The sequence below is a fragment of the Larimichthys crocea genome, chromosome XIII (assembly GCF_000972845.2).
Source record: "Larimichthys crocea isolate SSNF chromosome XIII, L_crocea_2.0, whole genome shotgun sequence".
Taxonomy (NCBI): domain Eukaryota; kingdom Metazoa; phylum Chordata; class Actinopteri; family Sciaenidae; genus Larimichthys; species Larimichthys crocea.
Window position 1 is genome coordinate 35,194,882 of NC_040023.1, and position 13,409 is coordinate 35,208,290.

A 13,409-nucleotide genomic window follows, 5' to 3' on the forward strand; every position below is an offset into this window, starting at 1 on the left:
TTTTCCATCTGTGCTGTAGTAACCAGGTGCTGTGTGAGGTATCTTTAAACACAGGAAACAATTCGGTTTGTTTTCCTCAAACCTTGTTGGACTGTTTCAACAAAACTGTCCCTGTTCTCCTGCTGCATGTTTTACAAAAACCTGTGCAGCTCACTGAAATAGGTCAGGCTTGCATTTTTGGATAAGTGGCCACCAAACAGTGTGTCTGAAGCTCTGAGAGGAAGTTTGTTTCAAACAGAAATAAACACCGAGCATAATTTCTTCTCTTATTTATTGCCTTTGCTTCCCAGGAGAAAACCTGCAACATCGACGGCTTATGTTACAGCGAGGGGGAGTCCAATCCCAGCAGCCCGTGCCTCACGTGTCGCCCGGACTCGTCCAAACACACATGGTCCATGGCGGAGAGTATGTACATTAAAACGTCTGCTTTGTCTCACAGCTCGTTCATGTCATCACAAACAGAAGAAGTCGACACTGAGCGTGGTGTAAAAAGTTTTTTAATGTGTCACTTCCTCAGCCGAGCTGCGGTTGGATAGCCATCACTGAGTTTTGTGCTTGTGGCTCGGGGCTGTTTTGATAATTTGTCAGCAGATTGGAGCCATTGAAGTTGCTTCATTCCCCCGGCGCTGATATGAGGACAGCTTACCTCATTGTTACACTTTCTGACCAACTTTGCTTCTTCAACTTAAAGTAGGTCAAACAGTGATCCGCTTAGAAGAAACGACAGACCGTGGAACATTAACCTCACCTTACTTACATCATGCATGAAGTTAATGAATCATTCATTTATATTTTAGAAGCTGGAGGCTGATCAAGACTTTATTTATTATTATTTCTAACTAAGAATATTAAAATAACAGAAATATAGTAAATTATAAACACTGTAAATTAGACTAGTATCAATAACCACAGTGGTATGAAAGCCTTAGTTGACAAACTAAACACTGGCTCTTCACTCTAGGAAGGAGAGGGTGAGGCGAGGGGGTTTCAATGCAGCGACTAGATGCCGCTAAATCCTACACGCTGCTCCTTTAAGTTAAGATGAGAAAAATAAGATTGAAAAATAAATAAAAATGCAGCAGAAAGCTGAAAATAGAGCTGCTATAAAAGTGTTGATCTGTAATAAACTGTTAATTAAATACTGTGTGATGTAGCTGAGGCTGTAATATGATTTTCTTTATAGTTTAAATGAGATTTTTCAGCTCAAATAAGAGCATCTGTATTATACTGTGGTCATTTAGTTGTAATGTGAGTCTGATTTATGACACATGGCAATGTCAAATCAACAGTTTGTCACATTTCTAAGTGCAGCTTTGGACCTTAAAGACATCTCACTCACCACAAATAACGAGTAGGTCATCATCTTTATTATTATTTATCTCTGTGTGTTTCTCGTCAGAGAACGCTCCTCCGGCGCTCGACTCGATGCCGTTCCGTCTTCACTCCTTCCAGGGAGAGAATTTCTTTTACCAGCTTCAAGCTCGGGACCCCGAGGGCTCGGCGCTGCTCTTCACCCTGAAATCAGGTCCTGAAGCTGCATCTCTGTCTCCGGATGGCCTGCTGACGTGGAAGGCCACGGCTGAGACGACAGACACGCACACTTTTCAGTTTACTGTGACGGATGACTGTCGTGCTGAGACCAGAGGCTCCATACAGGTAATCCTTTTAAATCCTGGTTTAATGTTTTGTTGTGTTCTTTTATGTATTTAATAAAGTCTGGATGATTACACAGGCTGAGCAGCAGTAAGACTTCATCACACAACAACAATTTAGTGGTGTATATTTGAGGGAGGATGTCAGTCATTCTGGACAGATAAGTGAAGAACAACTCTTCATTCATGATTATTTGTTGCTTCTTGCCACTAGAGGGCAATAACGACACGTAGCTCTCGGCTCATGGTCACTCTGCTTCACAGCCTCGTGTTACAGCATCGTTCTAAGCAGGTTTGAGCATGTTTTGTGTTTATCTTGTAGAAATGATGAATTAAGGGCAAAGACTCACTAAATAACAGCAAATAAATGAGCTGCAAAGATTTCTGTTTAGATTCAGTCGCAGATGATGGTGAGACAGATTTAAACTTTCTCTTCCATCTGTTTTGAGATCAGTGTTTCTGTAGTCTGAAGGATGAATCTGACTGTCTACCTGTTGTCCCGTCAGGTGTCTGTGCGCTCCTGTGAATGTCTGAACGGAGCTTCCTGTGTGACCAACGTCAACCTCCCTGCCGGCAGCGGTGAATACCTGTGTGTGTGCCTGGATGGATTTAAAGGTGAGAGGTGTGAGGTGAACATCGACGACTGTAAACCGAACCCCTGCAGACTGGGCCGCTGTATCGACGGGCCCAACTCCTTCACCTGTATCTGCCCACCTGGAATGACAGGTAAGGTTCGACCTGCAGAGCTGTGTCCTTCACAGAGCGCTGTAGTTTAACACATCTTTAATGTGCATCACAAACACAGTGTGCTTCATGTCATTTCAGGCCATACATGCAGAGAAGATATAGATGAGTGCGTCTCTCAGCCTTGTTTTCCCGGAGTCGGATGTAACAACACGTTTGGCTCCTTCATCTGTGGAGTCTGCCCACACGGATACGCTGGTGACGGGAAACACTGCGCACGTACGTCTTCTACCTCCACTCATAAGGTCACAAATATTCTACATATTCCCATAAAAAGACCAAAAGAAAATCACTGTTGCTGAGTTGAATGGCATCCTTTTCTGTTGTCAAGGTAACCAAGACTCCGTGGTCAGAGAGGCAGCGAACACGCCAGTGAGAGTCCCGCAGGTTTCACTGAGGCCCAAACCCTCGAGCCCGTCGCCGTGCTCTCGGCGGCCGTGCCACCCGGGCGTTCAGTGTTTTGAGAGCGTCCACGTCTCGGCGGGCTTCGTCTGTGGACCCTGTCCTCCCGGTCTCCATGGAAACGGACAAACATGCCTAGCAACAAGTGAGAGCGAAGCGTTGCCAGTGACACGACACTGGTGGTTTATACCTACCATAATATAACGTGTGATATTATATTATTTTATTTAGTTACCTCAGAGCTGCGTGTTTTATTGCTGACACAATGAAGCTATTTCTGTGTTAGTATTTTAAGTCGTATTCTCTAACTTCCAGTATTTTACAGGTCAGGGGACAGACGCCAGCGGAGCGAATAGTCACATCATCAAATCAAATTCAAGCAAGGAGATGACTCCCAGCTCCTCCTCTTCCTCATCATCGTCTCCCAACTCACCCAGACATCCCCCCGACAGGAGGACCAGACCAGAAGTCTCTGGCACCAGGAGAGTTTCTTCAGTGACGCCGCAGAACCAAGCGCCCAGCGGCGTGGAGCCGAACCCCGACCTCACCACCGGGGTCAAATGGGGGTCACCGCATCACCACGTGACCTGTGCCGACTCCCCCTGTTTCCCTGGCGTCCCCTGTGAGCCCACCGTCTCCGGGTCGTTCAGGTGTGGACGCTGCCCGTACGGTTACACTGGAGATGGAGTCACGTGTAAAGGTACGTGTGAGGACAGTTCATCTTTAGGAATGATACGGGGACTAGAGAAGTATGAGGAAGAGAACGTGACACTCCTTCATTGTGTTAAATGTCAGATGAGACGCCCAAAAATGTCACTTTTATGTAAATTATATGCAAATCCCATCATCTTTGTTTACATAATATTAACTGAAGGTGAGCCAGAGGTGTCAGACTCATTTCAGCTCACATACAGACGATTTCAAGTGGGTCAGACCAGTTTTAGCCGTGACACTGGACCCTTCTGTGGGCTGGTCCTGGCCTGTGGGCCTTATGTTTGACCCCCCTACAGTAGAGCTTGTTTTTTCAAAATAAAAGACAACACATTTTTAAGAAAAGGAGGTCCAAACAGGCGTATCTGATGAAGCTGCTGTGTCAGTCCTGCGTGACAACATCTCAGATAATCAGTTTGAATGAATTCATTTCATATTTGAAAGAAGGAAGACCTCGATGTTTCTCCCACAAATGAAATGTGACGCACACGTGTTCAGTAAACACTAAAGCCTGACTCGTCCTGGTCTGATGTGTAGCTGATCCTCATGTTATTGTCTGGTGACTTTAGGAGCTGTGCTACAGAAACACTGAGCGTCATCTCCTCTCGTAATGGATGGATTACTTCAACTAAACTTTGTGCTTTCAGCTGTGTGCAGGTATCAGTGTGGGAGGAACATGGAGTGCTCTCTGCCCAACACCTGTACCTGTAAGGACGGCTACACCGGATACAACTGTCACATCGGTGAGAGCGAGATCACGTCGATGAAACAAGTTCATTAAATGGAATCGTTCATGAATGAACGTCTGACGTCTTCTTCTCTCTCAGCTGTGTGTCGACCTGACTGCAAGAACCAGGGGAAGTGTGTGAAGCCTAATGTGTGCGAGTGTCCTGCAGGCTACAGCGGGCCCACCTGTGAGGAAGGTAACCTGTCCAACACACACACACACACACACACTTTGCTCACAGAATACTGACGAGTGTGCTTGTGTCGTTTACACGATGTGTCTGCATGCAGCGAGCTGCGAGCCGCCTTGTCAACACGGAGGAACCTGTCTGGCCAGAAACCTGTGCACCTGCCCGTACGGATACGTCGGACCCAGATGTGAAATCAGTGAGATGTTTTTGTGATTCACCTTTTTCATTCATGAAGTTTGACTTTCTGTAGCTGACACTATGACATCTGTCTGTTTCAGTGGTGTGCAACAGGCACTGTGAAAATGGAGGCGAGTGCGTCTCTCCTGATGTCTGCGAATGTAAACCGGGCTGGTACGGACCGACGTGTAACTCAGGTACTCTGCTAGATGGCACAGAATTGTACCATACGACTTGAATTTGAGCCCTCGGGTTGGAACTGTTAATCAGCCAGACATTTCTCTGAAATATATAATATATATCTGAATGTGTCTCCAGCTCTCTGTAGGCCCGTCTGTCTGAACGGAGGAACCTGCATTAAACCAAACATCTGCGCCTGTCCCAGCGGCTTCTACGGCTCTCAGTGTCAAATCGGTAAGACCGCGATGAAACCTGTGCCGCCGTTCTACCTCCTGTTTCCATGTCAGGTGTAAGAATGATGAAAAATGATATGTTGGTCTGCTGATACTGACCTTTTTAATCAGTTATTCATTAAAAAAAGTTTCCTTTTAACTCTAGATCCAGAATTTTCTGAAATATCAGCAGTTTGATACAAAGATATGAGCACAGTTATGTTTTTGAGAACAGGTTACTGTGCTGAGGGTTTATTTTCACGGATATTATGCTGATTATTCGCTGATACTTCCACTTAAACGTCGACACAAACAGGTCAGGGGTCATGATCGGGCTCACAGACCTCGATAAGGAGCTCAAACAGCAGTTTTGTTGTGTAGGCGTGCACAGCTAAGAGTGGAGATGTTTATTCATACATAATTATGTACAAGACGCTGGAGGCTGTGTGAGTATTTCTTTGTATATCGTTGTCTCAGCTGTTTGCAGTCCTCCCTGTAAGAACGGAGGTCAGTGCATGAGGAACAACGTCTGCTCGTGTCCTGAAGGATACACGGGGAAGCGCTGTCAGAAGAGTAAGTTACATTTCTAATGATTTGAAGACGACCGACACGAGCGGCTCATCTAATAAACACGTGAACAAATGTCCTCCAGGTGTGTGCGAGCCAACCTGCATGAACAAAGGAAAGTGTGTTGGACCCAACACGTGCTCCTGCGCGTCGGGTTGGAGAGGGAAGAGGTGCAACATACGTGAGTGACTGTGTTTTACACATCACAGGTAGTATTACAGGTAGTGTTTTCACTTTCCTGGGTTAGCTTTAGGTTAGGAAGGTTAGTGTGTCAGATTTCTGTGTAAGCTGCGTTATACTGTATGTTCACGCCTTCCCCTCTCTGTTCTGTCTGCAGCTGTCTGTCTGCAAAAGTGTAAAAACGGCGGCGAGTGTTTGGGACCAAACACCTGCCACTGTCCGGCCGGCTGGGAAGGTCTGCAGTGTCAGACACGTGAGTTTAAAACAACAGTCTGATCTGGGCTTACAGTTAAGAGTGTCGACAGGAGTGTTTACTGTCATGGTGTCGATTCCCTCCTCAGCGGTCTGTAAACAGCGGTGCTTGAATGGAGGGCGGTGTGTCCTTCCGGACTACTGCCACTGTCGGAAGGGCTACCAGGGCCTCACCTGCGCAATAAAGGTAAACACAGGAGTCACACTCCATCTGATGACTCCAGGGTTAGAGGTTATATCCTCTCTGGGGCTCTGCAGCTTCTTGCTTGAGTTATGCATCCGTTTCTTTGAAAGATAAAAACCTGGTGATGTTTGAAAAATCACCAGAAGGTCGTCCAACACAGTGACGGCTCGGGAAACTGTTTCTTAGCGTGCAGTGACAGAATATTTTCTAGTCTTTGAGCAGTAAGTGATACCAGGTCTTTATCTTTCAGAGAAAAAGATGCAAGAGAAGCACAAACTTTATAAAAAAATGCACGACGATAATGTAAAAAAAAAAGGTAAATTCAGACAGGATCTGCTGGACATTTGAGTCGGTGTAGTGTGTGCAGCGTCCTGCGACTGAGAAGCCAGATTCAACTTCACACTGCGGTCAAACCTCCAAATTTAAACTCTGATACTCTGCCTGTTGTGTTCTGGCTTTGTTTATTGCATGAACCAGCTTCTAAATCTGACACTCACAAGTTACGCTGCAAAATAGAGACACAAAAACGTTTGAAAGGGAGAGAGCGTGCAGTGGTTAAGAGACACAGACAGTGAATGAGAGTGAGAGTGAGGGAGCGCCGGCCTCAATGAAGCTGTTAATCAGTGAAATGCAGTTACGGTGATTCACCGCAGCGCCTGATCCTGTCTGAATGTACCTTCAGGATGTAAAGACAGTCCACCATCTTGTTGTTAATGTTGAATTTGTTCACAGGCCTCACAAGCGTGACGGAAGCGGAAACGAGACGTTGGATGAAAGAAGCTACAAAATGCACAAAGCGGGAAGAGAGCACCATAAATGAACTGAATGTGTGTGAATGAGCGAGTGTGTATGTGTGTGTGTGTGGATTTCGAGTGTGTGTGTGTGTGTGTGTGTGTGTGTGTGTGTGTGTGTGTGTGTCTGAAGGCTAACAGAGGGACTTGATGTATTGCACTTGTCTTTGCGTCCCTGTATATCACTACCTCAAGGCTCAAAGTGACACACACATCTGTTAAAGGCATCGGCAGCGCTTACAAAAGATGTTCAATAAATACACGACAAATGAATCTGTCCGGCCGCGATTCATCAGAACATTTCAGCCAGATTATAGCCCGGTTCACCAGACTGATGTGCACTGTTTGTTTCTTAGTAATGAGAATAATAAATCTGCTTCAGTAATTATGCCTAATTTAGATGGTACACATCAGTAACGTGTTTTATTTGTCTTTGGCCTGTTTTAAGTTATAGACTGTTATCCATTTACACTGATACTAAATATATATATACACACAGTAAAGACTTGTTTGGGTTTACACTTACAGATTACACTGTGGTACGAGTTACACGAGACTAAATAAAGAAAATGTTTCATATTTTTGTGTTTTTGTTTCGTTAAAGGGACAGCGTGTGAAAGTTAGTGGCCTCCAGTGGTGAGATTGCAGATCGTGAGTGTTGGAGAAGCTACGGTGGCCTTCATGTGCCAAAAGAGGTCAGACTGTTGAGGTTCCCTTAGATACATATATTTACTTACTGGTTCCATATGTAGATATAAGTGCTAGTTTTATTTCATTTCTGATGATAGATCACCCTAAAAGTCACAAACTGAACCGTTAAATGAGCTCTTAAAACGCATAAAATTCATTTAATGACACATTACAGTACAGTACATGAGAATGAGAACAGTTTCTTTAAAAATAATGATAAAAAACAAATGTAAAAACTACCAATGTTTCAGATAAAATATAATAATTGTCCTCATCAGCACGACAGGGTGGTCACACTAGTGGGACTTTTTCCTCTCCGCGCAGCGAGGGCCGGAGAACGGCGGGCGACAGCGGCATTTGTCCGGAGAAATGCACTTCCCTCCGTTCAGGCAGGGCTGAGCGCACACAGCTACAACACACAAAAGACAAAAGTGTTTAAATCATTTAGAAGAATCAGAGGAACATGTTTTAGTGCCGGGTCACATCTGGAAAAGCACTGAACTTGAAAACCTTCAGCCCTCAGCAAGACGCTGTAGACATCTGGCAGACTGACACTCAGTTAAGACGTAGACGTTTTACTGGGACCGTGAACTGCCTGAAGGGGTCTTAACTCACCGGTATGGCAGGCGCCGCCCAGCCATCCCTCCGGACAGCTGCAGATTCCTGGAGCCACGCAGATTCCCCCGTTCCTGCAGCCCTGAGGACAGATCGCTGCACGGGAAGCAAACAAACAGGCCATAGTGAGACATTCCCAGCATGCCGAGAAAGAGATCTGAGCTCCAGCTGGAGCTGACAAACATTTCAGCGAAGGCTGAGATGCTAAAGGAGCCAAAACCCCACTCATGTATGCTAAATATATAGCTAAAGCAGATTGGCTTAGCTTAGCATAAAGACTGGAAACAAGTGGAAACTGTTAGCATGGCTCTGTCCAAAGTTCCCTACCATAAGACGTCAAGTTGTGATTTCCCTCCACTCCCAGATTTTATGCTAAGCTAACCCAATCAACTTAAACAAGATGTAACCAAGGAGCCGAGAGCTAAGCTAGCTGCTATGCTAACTGCTAGCTGTAGCTTCATAATTAGCGCACAAACATGAAGCGTGGAGGCCGAGACGCTCTCATTTTAGCATTTTTAGAGTTAGCTCATTTCTGTACACTGAATATGAAGCTAAAGCCAGCAGCCGATTAGCTTAGCTTAGCACAAAGACTGTAAACAAAAGGAAAAAAAACACCAAAATCCACCTAACGGCACCTGTTAATTAACATATTATTTATCCCGCTAATTAAAAACAGAAGCAGAGCCAGTTTGGCCACTTTCCCTCTACTTCCAGTTTTAATGCTAAGCTAAGCTAACCACATGTAGCTTCATAAAGCAAATGAGCACATTTAGCAAACTATTCCATTAAAACAGATTAAACAAGATGTTAATTAACGAACTTTAGAGGAGCTAACAGCCAAGCTAGCTGTTTTACCCTCCTATTTCCAATCTTTAAGCTAAGCTATGCTAAGCTAACCACCTGTAGCGTCAATAAAATTACAAATTGTGATTTAAACTTCAGTTTTGGTACAGATTGAGCAAACAAGATGTTAATTAACGAGCTTAAGAGGAGCTAACAGCCAAGCTAGCTGTTTTACCCTTCTATTTCCAATCTTTAAGCTAAGCTAAGCTAACGGCTGCTAGCTGTGGCTTCATATTTAACGCCGTAACGATCTTCTTGTCTAACTCTTAACGCATGAAAATGAAGCATGTTACCAAACGTAACGATTTCTTTTAAATTACAGAAGTTAGAGATGGAGCCAAGAGCTATTTTGTTAATGAGTAGCTTAGCTTAAAGCTAGCCAATGAGCCAGACAGCTACAGAAAAGCTAAATCAGGTGTTTTACAACTACAAACACCTCGACAGAGCCTCGATTCTCTGTTGCTGAGCTCACTTCATCTGCAATTTACCGCCAAGAACATCTCAACGTCGTTTAAATCCACTAAATAAGATGAACTGCAGCCGCGTTGTTGCTTCACAGCTTGACAGCAACTTGGCCTGAACTGGAAAATCTTTTTAAAACGTGTTAAAGTTGGTGAACGTCTCTCTGAATCTCTCCGGCTCCATTTGGTGGCTTTGACCTCTTGGTGTTAACGAGGTGCTGGGGGTGTAATTAGAGACGGCCATAAACAGACCTTCTTGGCATTTCGAGCCGGTCCAGCTCGAGGGGCAGATACACTTGGCCACTCCGTTGACAGCGATGCATTCGCCTCCGTTCCAACATCCGGCGTCACACGTCACTGCCAAAAGACACACAGGTCACACCTACGATCACACCTACGATCATTCAGCCTGCCTTTGTAGTCCTGAGGAGGCAGGACTACAAACATGGCAGCGGATTATAATCCTTTCTGTGCACTTGTCATCATTTGCATAGATCGACCAGAGGTTATTCGGTTTTTAATGCTTTTTATTAGAAGTTTGATGAGGTTAAAATTACAGAAATTCAAAAACTGGAAGTCAAATGTAATTTGTGTTTTCCAGCTGACTGCTTTAGGGGGTCTCAACCCACATGTTGGGAAACACTAGACTGTCTCAACAGTCTAGTGTTAGTCTGATAATTTAACATTTAGGCTCATTTATGCCACTTTTACTGCACGTGCAAGAAGGAAAACACAGATTACAGGATGGATTCAGAACAAAAACACACAAAGACGATCACTGTAACCACCTGCTATTTCATTTATGAGTCCCAGACTCACCTTTGTGACAGTATCTTCCTCCAAATCCTGGAGGACATCTGCATTTTCCAGGGCGAAGACACTCTCCTCCATTCTTACATTTGGGATAACAGTTGGCTGCATTCACACAAGAGATTTTTTACTTATTATTAATGAAGTTTTGGCTTTATTTAGTCTCTTTTCTCATGTGAAAATCAACATTTTATGTCTTAAAACCATCAGATTCTATATTAAACTTACTGAAGTATAAGAAAACTGTCAGTGTAACACTTTATAAATGAGATTTAAGTGAGGTAACATCACCATACTGGCAGGTCTCTCCTTCGTAGCCTCTGGAGCAGAAGCATGTGTTGTTGCGGATGCAGATCCCCGCGTGTGCACACGGCGGCTCGCACCTCGCTTTGGGGTCAAAGACGAACCCGACCGCGACTCCGCGGGGCGCGTCCGAGAGTCCGGAGCAAACACCGACCAGAGCCAGCAAGGAGGCGAGCAGCACCGCAGAACCGAGACCCACGAAACGCATGTTTGGAGGTGTTTATGGTCGAGGAGCAGGAGCAGGCAGACGGTGGACGCAGAGATGGAGGAGAAAGTCCCACAAACGCCGAGACTTCTCCACGTCGCCCCCGCTCCTCCTGCACACTCTGGGAAACTACAACCAGAGCCGGGGAGGGGGGAGCACGGCGGGGCGGAGCCGGCTGAGAGTCCTGATGAGGGGGCTGGATGGTGAGTGAGTGACCGCAGAAACACAAACACACACAACTTATTTATATATTTTATTATTATTATTATAGTAGTAGTAGTAGTAGTATTATCTTATTAGTCTTCTTAAATCAGTATATAAACTGTAATAGATTATATATATATATATATATATTCTATATATATATATATAGCATTGTTTTGCTACTGTGTTATCTTTTATTCAGTGGCAGCAGTTACCTTCAAATTAAAATAATTTATAAATATGCCATCTAACAAAATGACAGACTGTATTGTAGTTTTATGTCTGTGTGGGACGAGACCTGAGCATAGTTTTATAGTACTGTAGTTTTATAGTACTGTCGTTTTGTAGTACTGTAGTTTTATAGTACTGTAGTTTTACAGTACTGTAGTACTGGATGTACACGCTGTAGTGAGATGGAGAAAACTCCGCCAGCTGAGAAAAAGCTTCAGTGTAGCTTCATATTTCAGACGAGTTCATGAAGAACACACGAGGAAAAGACATTTCCTTTTACCTGGAGAGAGGAAGTCTGTCTGTATGAACTGTGTGGTGAGGAGGTGAGGAGGTGAGGGAGGCTCTGCTGTAATGACAATAACAGAACCAGATCACATGTCAGGCCTCTGTACAGTGAAGCCTGTCGACTGAGAGCCCAAACAGCTCCTGCTCGACGACTTAACGACGTGTTCGCACAGAAACACGACGGTTCCCACACGTGAACTCATACTGTGTTCATACTTCACGGTGTTTAAGACATAACGAGGTGAAATGTGACCCGAGAGTTTGACTGTTTTTATGATCTAAAACATCACGTTAAAATACACGAGTGAAACAATCAGGACGTAACTTTTTTATTTCTCTGATTAAACAGCGTTATCGATGCCGGCGCTCGCTCACTCTCATTCACTGTCTGTGTCTCTTAACCAACGCTCGCTTGTTTTGTCAGTATATTGGTGTCACGACAAAGTTTCATCAGAGTTGTGATTAAAAATATCGTGACAAGTAGCACAGAACAAGAGAGAGGCTATAATTGTTCGACAGCGTATATCTTAAATGATTTAACGTGTTAAAACAATATGAAACTTAAATATTCTTAAATAATATTCGTCATTTGTGTAAGAAAAAAGTCAAATCGGTGCAGAGTCAGGCTTTAGTTCCCAGTGTGTATTGATGACAGTCCATCATAATGTGGTTTAATTATAAAACATCTGATATGAAAGAGAAGTTGCTGTCACTGGATAAAAGTACCAAAGTATTCACCATAATTCCACCACATGAAACATGCAGAATATGAAAATAAACATAATAAGACACTGAACATTAATGTGTGTCATGTGTAATATGCTCAGACGAAGGGAAAACTCGCAGTACTCGCTGGCTGTGCGTGTTTTTTTGTGTTTTTTTTGTGTTGGCGCTCTGGTCCAAACCACTGACCTGGATTTCAGAGAGGAAGTGAGCTGGTGTTTTAACGAGCGCAGCAGATGTGAACATACCGAGACAAACAAGAGACACACACACACACCAGAGACACACACACCAGAGACACACACACACCAGAGACACACACACATCAGAGACACACACACACCAGAGACACACAAGAGACACACACACACATCAGAGACACACACACACACCAGAGACACACACCAGAGACACACACACACATCAGAGACACACACATCAGAGACACACAAGAGACACACACCAGAGACACACACATCAGAGACACACAAGAGACACACACCAGAGACACGCACACACACCAGAGACACACCAGAGACACACACACACACACACACACATCAGAGACACACAAGAGACACACACACACACACACCAGAGACACAGCTGAGACACACAAGAGACACACACCAGAGACACACAAGAGACACACCGGAGACACAGCAGAGACACACAAGAGACACGTCCAACAAGGAGAGGTCGACGTACGGTACGACCAGAGAGACGTGATGACAATAGAAACACAGAAATATTCAGTCAGATTAAAGATCTGACCTGTTCACGTGGAACATAAGAAAGAAAGTTTCATTCACATTTGTTACCTTTGATGTTTCTGTTGGAAACAAAAATAAACTGAGAAACCACATATTGATATTATTATTTCATCATGACCGTTACCATGACGCTACTGTTACCCCCAATTAAAAATTTAGTAATCCCATTTGGTAAAATTCCCAAGATTTGGAATTGTTCCAAAATTACCCAGCTTAACTTTGCCATTTAGAATATTGCTGGAAATTTCCACACCTTTGCAACCCTAAAAGGAAACATCCTAATTTTATTTATTTTAA

General features: G+C 44.2%; 2 protein-coding genes across 7 annotated transcripts in view; one reads left to right on the top strand and one right to left on the bottom strand.

Annotated features, from left to right (window-relative positions):
* vwde (von Willebrand factor D and EGF domains) overlaps positions 1–7,548 on the top strand; it is a 34,930-nt gene extending 27,382 nt beyond the window's left edge. For all 6 annotated transcript variants that reach the window (XM_027286085.1, XM_027286081.1, XM_027286086.1 and 3 more), the window contains 16 exons: positions 291–405; positions 1,400–1,656; positions 2,159–2,378; positions 2,478–2,615; positions 2,728–2,943; positions 3,124–3,498; positions 4,157–4,252; positions 4,337–4,432; positions 4,527–4,622; positions 4,705–4,800; positions 4,922–5,017; positions 5,473–5,568; positions 5,648–5,743; positions 5,900–5,995; positions 6,084–6,181; positions 6,911–7,548. In XM_027286085.1, coding sequence (XP_027141886.1) covers positions 291–405; positions 1,400–1,656; positions 2,159–2,378; positions 2,478–2,615; positions 2,728–2,943; positions 3,124–3,498; positions 4,157–4,252; positions 4,337–4,432; positions 4,527–4,622; positions 4,705–4,800; positions 4,922–5,017; positions 5,473–5,568; positions 5,648–5,743; positions 5,900–5,995; positions 6,084–6,181; positions 6,911–6,925 — 2,202 coding nt within the window. In that variant the 3' untranslated portion in view covers positions 6,926–7,548. The remainder of the gene's footprint in view (positions 1–290; positions 406–1,399; positions 1,657–2,158; positions 2,379–2,477; positions 2,616–2,727; positions 2,944–3,123; positions 3,499–4,156; positions 4,253–4,336; positions 4,433–4,526; positions 4,623–4,704; positions 4,801–4,921; positions 5,018–5,472; positions 5,569–5,647; positions 5,744–5,899; positions 5,996–6,083; positions 6,182–6,910) is intronic.
* A 258-nt stretch (positions 7,549–7,806) lies between these two features.
* seraf (Schwann cell-specific EGF-like repeat autocrine factor) lies at positions 7,807–11,118 on the bottom strand. The gene is made up of 5 exons (XM_010743263.3): positions 10,680–11,118; positions 10,398–10,493; positions 9,831–9,935; positions 8,275–8,370; positions 7,807–8,068 (listed from the first exon to the last, which is right to left on the bottom strand). The coding sequence occupies exons 1-5, from the start codon at positions 10,897–10,899 to the stop codon at positions 7,956–7,958; spliced, it is 630 nt and encodes a 209-aa protein (XP_010741565.3). The 5' UTR covers positions 10,900–11,118; the 3' UTR covers positions 7,807–7,955.
* Positions 11,119–13,409: the final 2,291 nt, after the last annotated feature.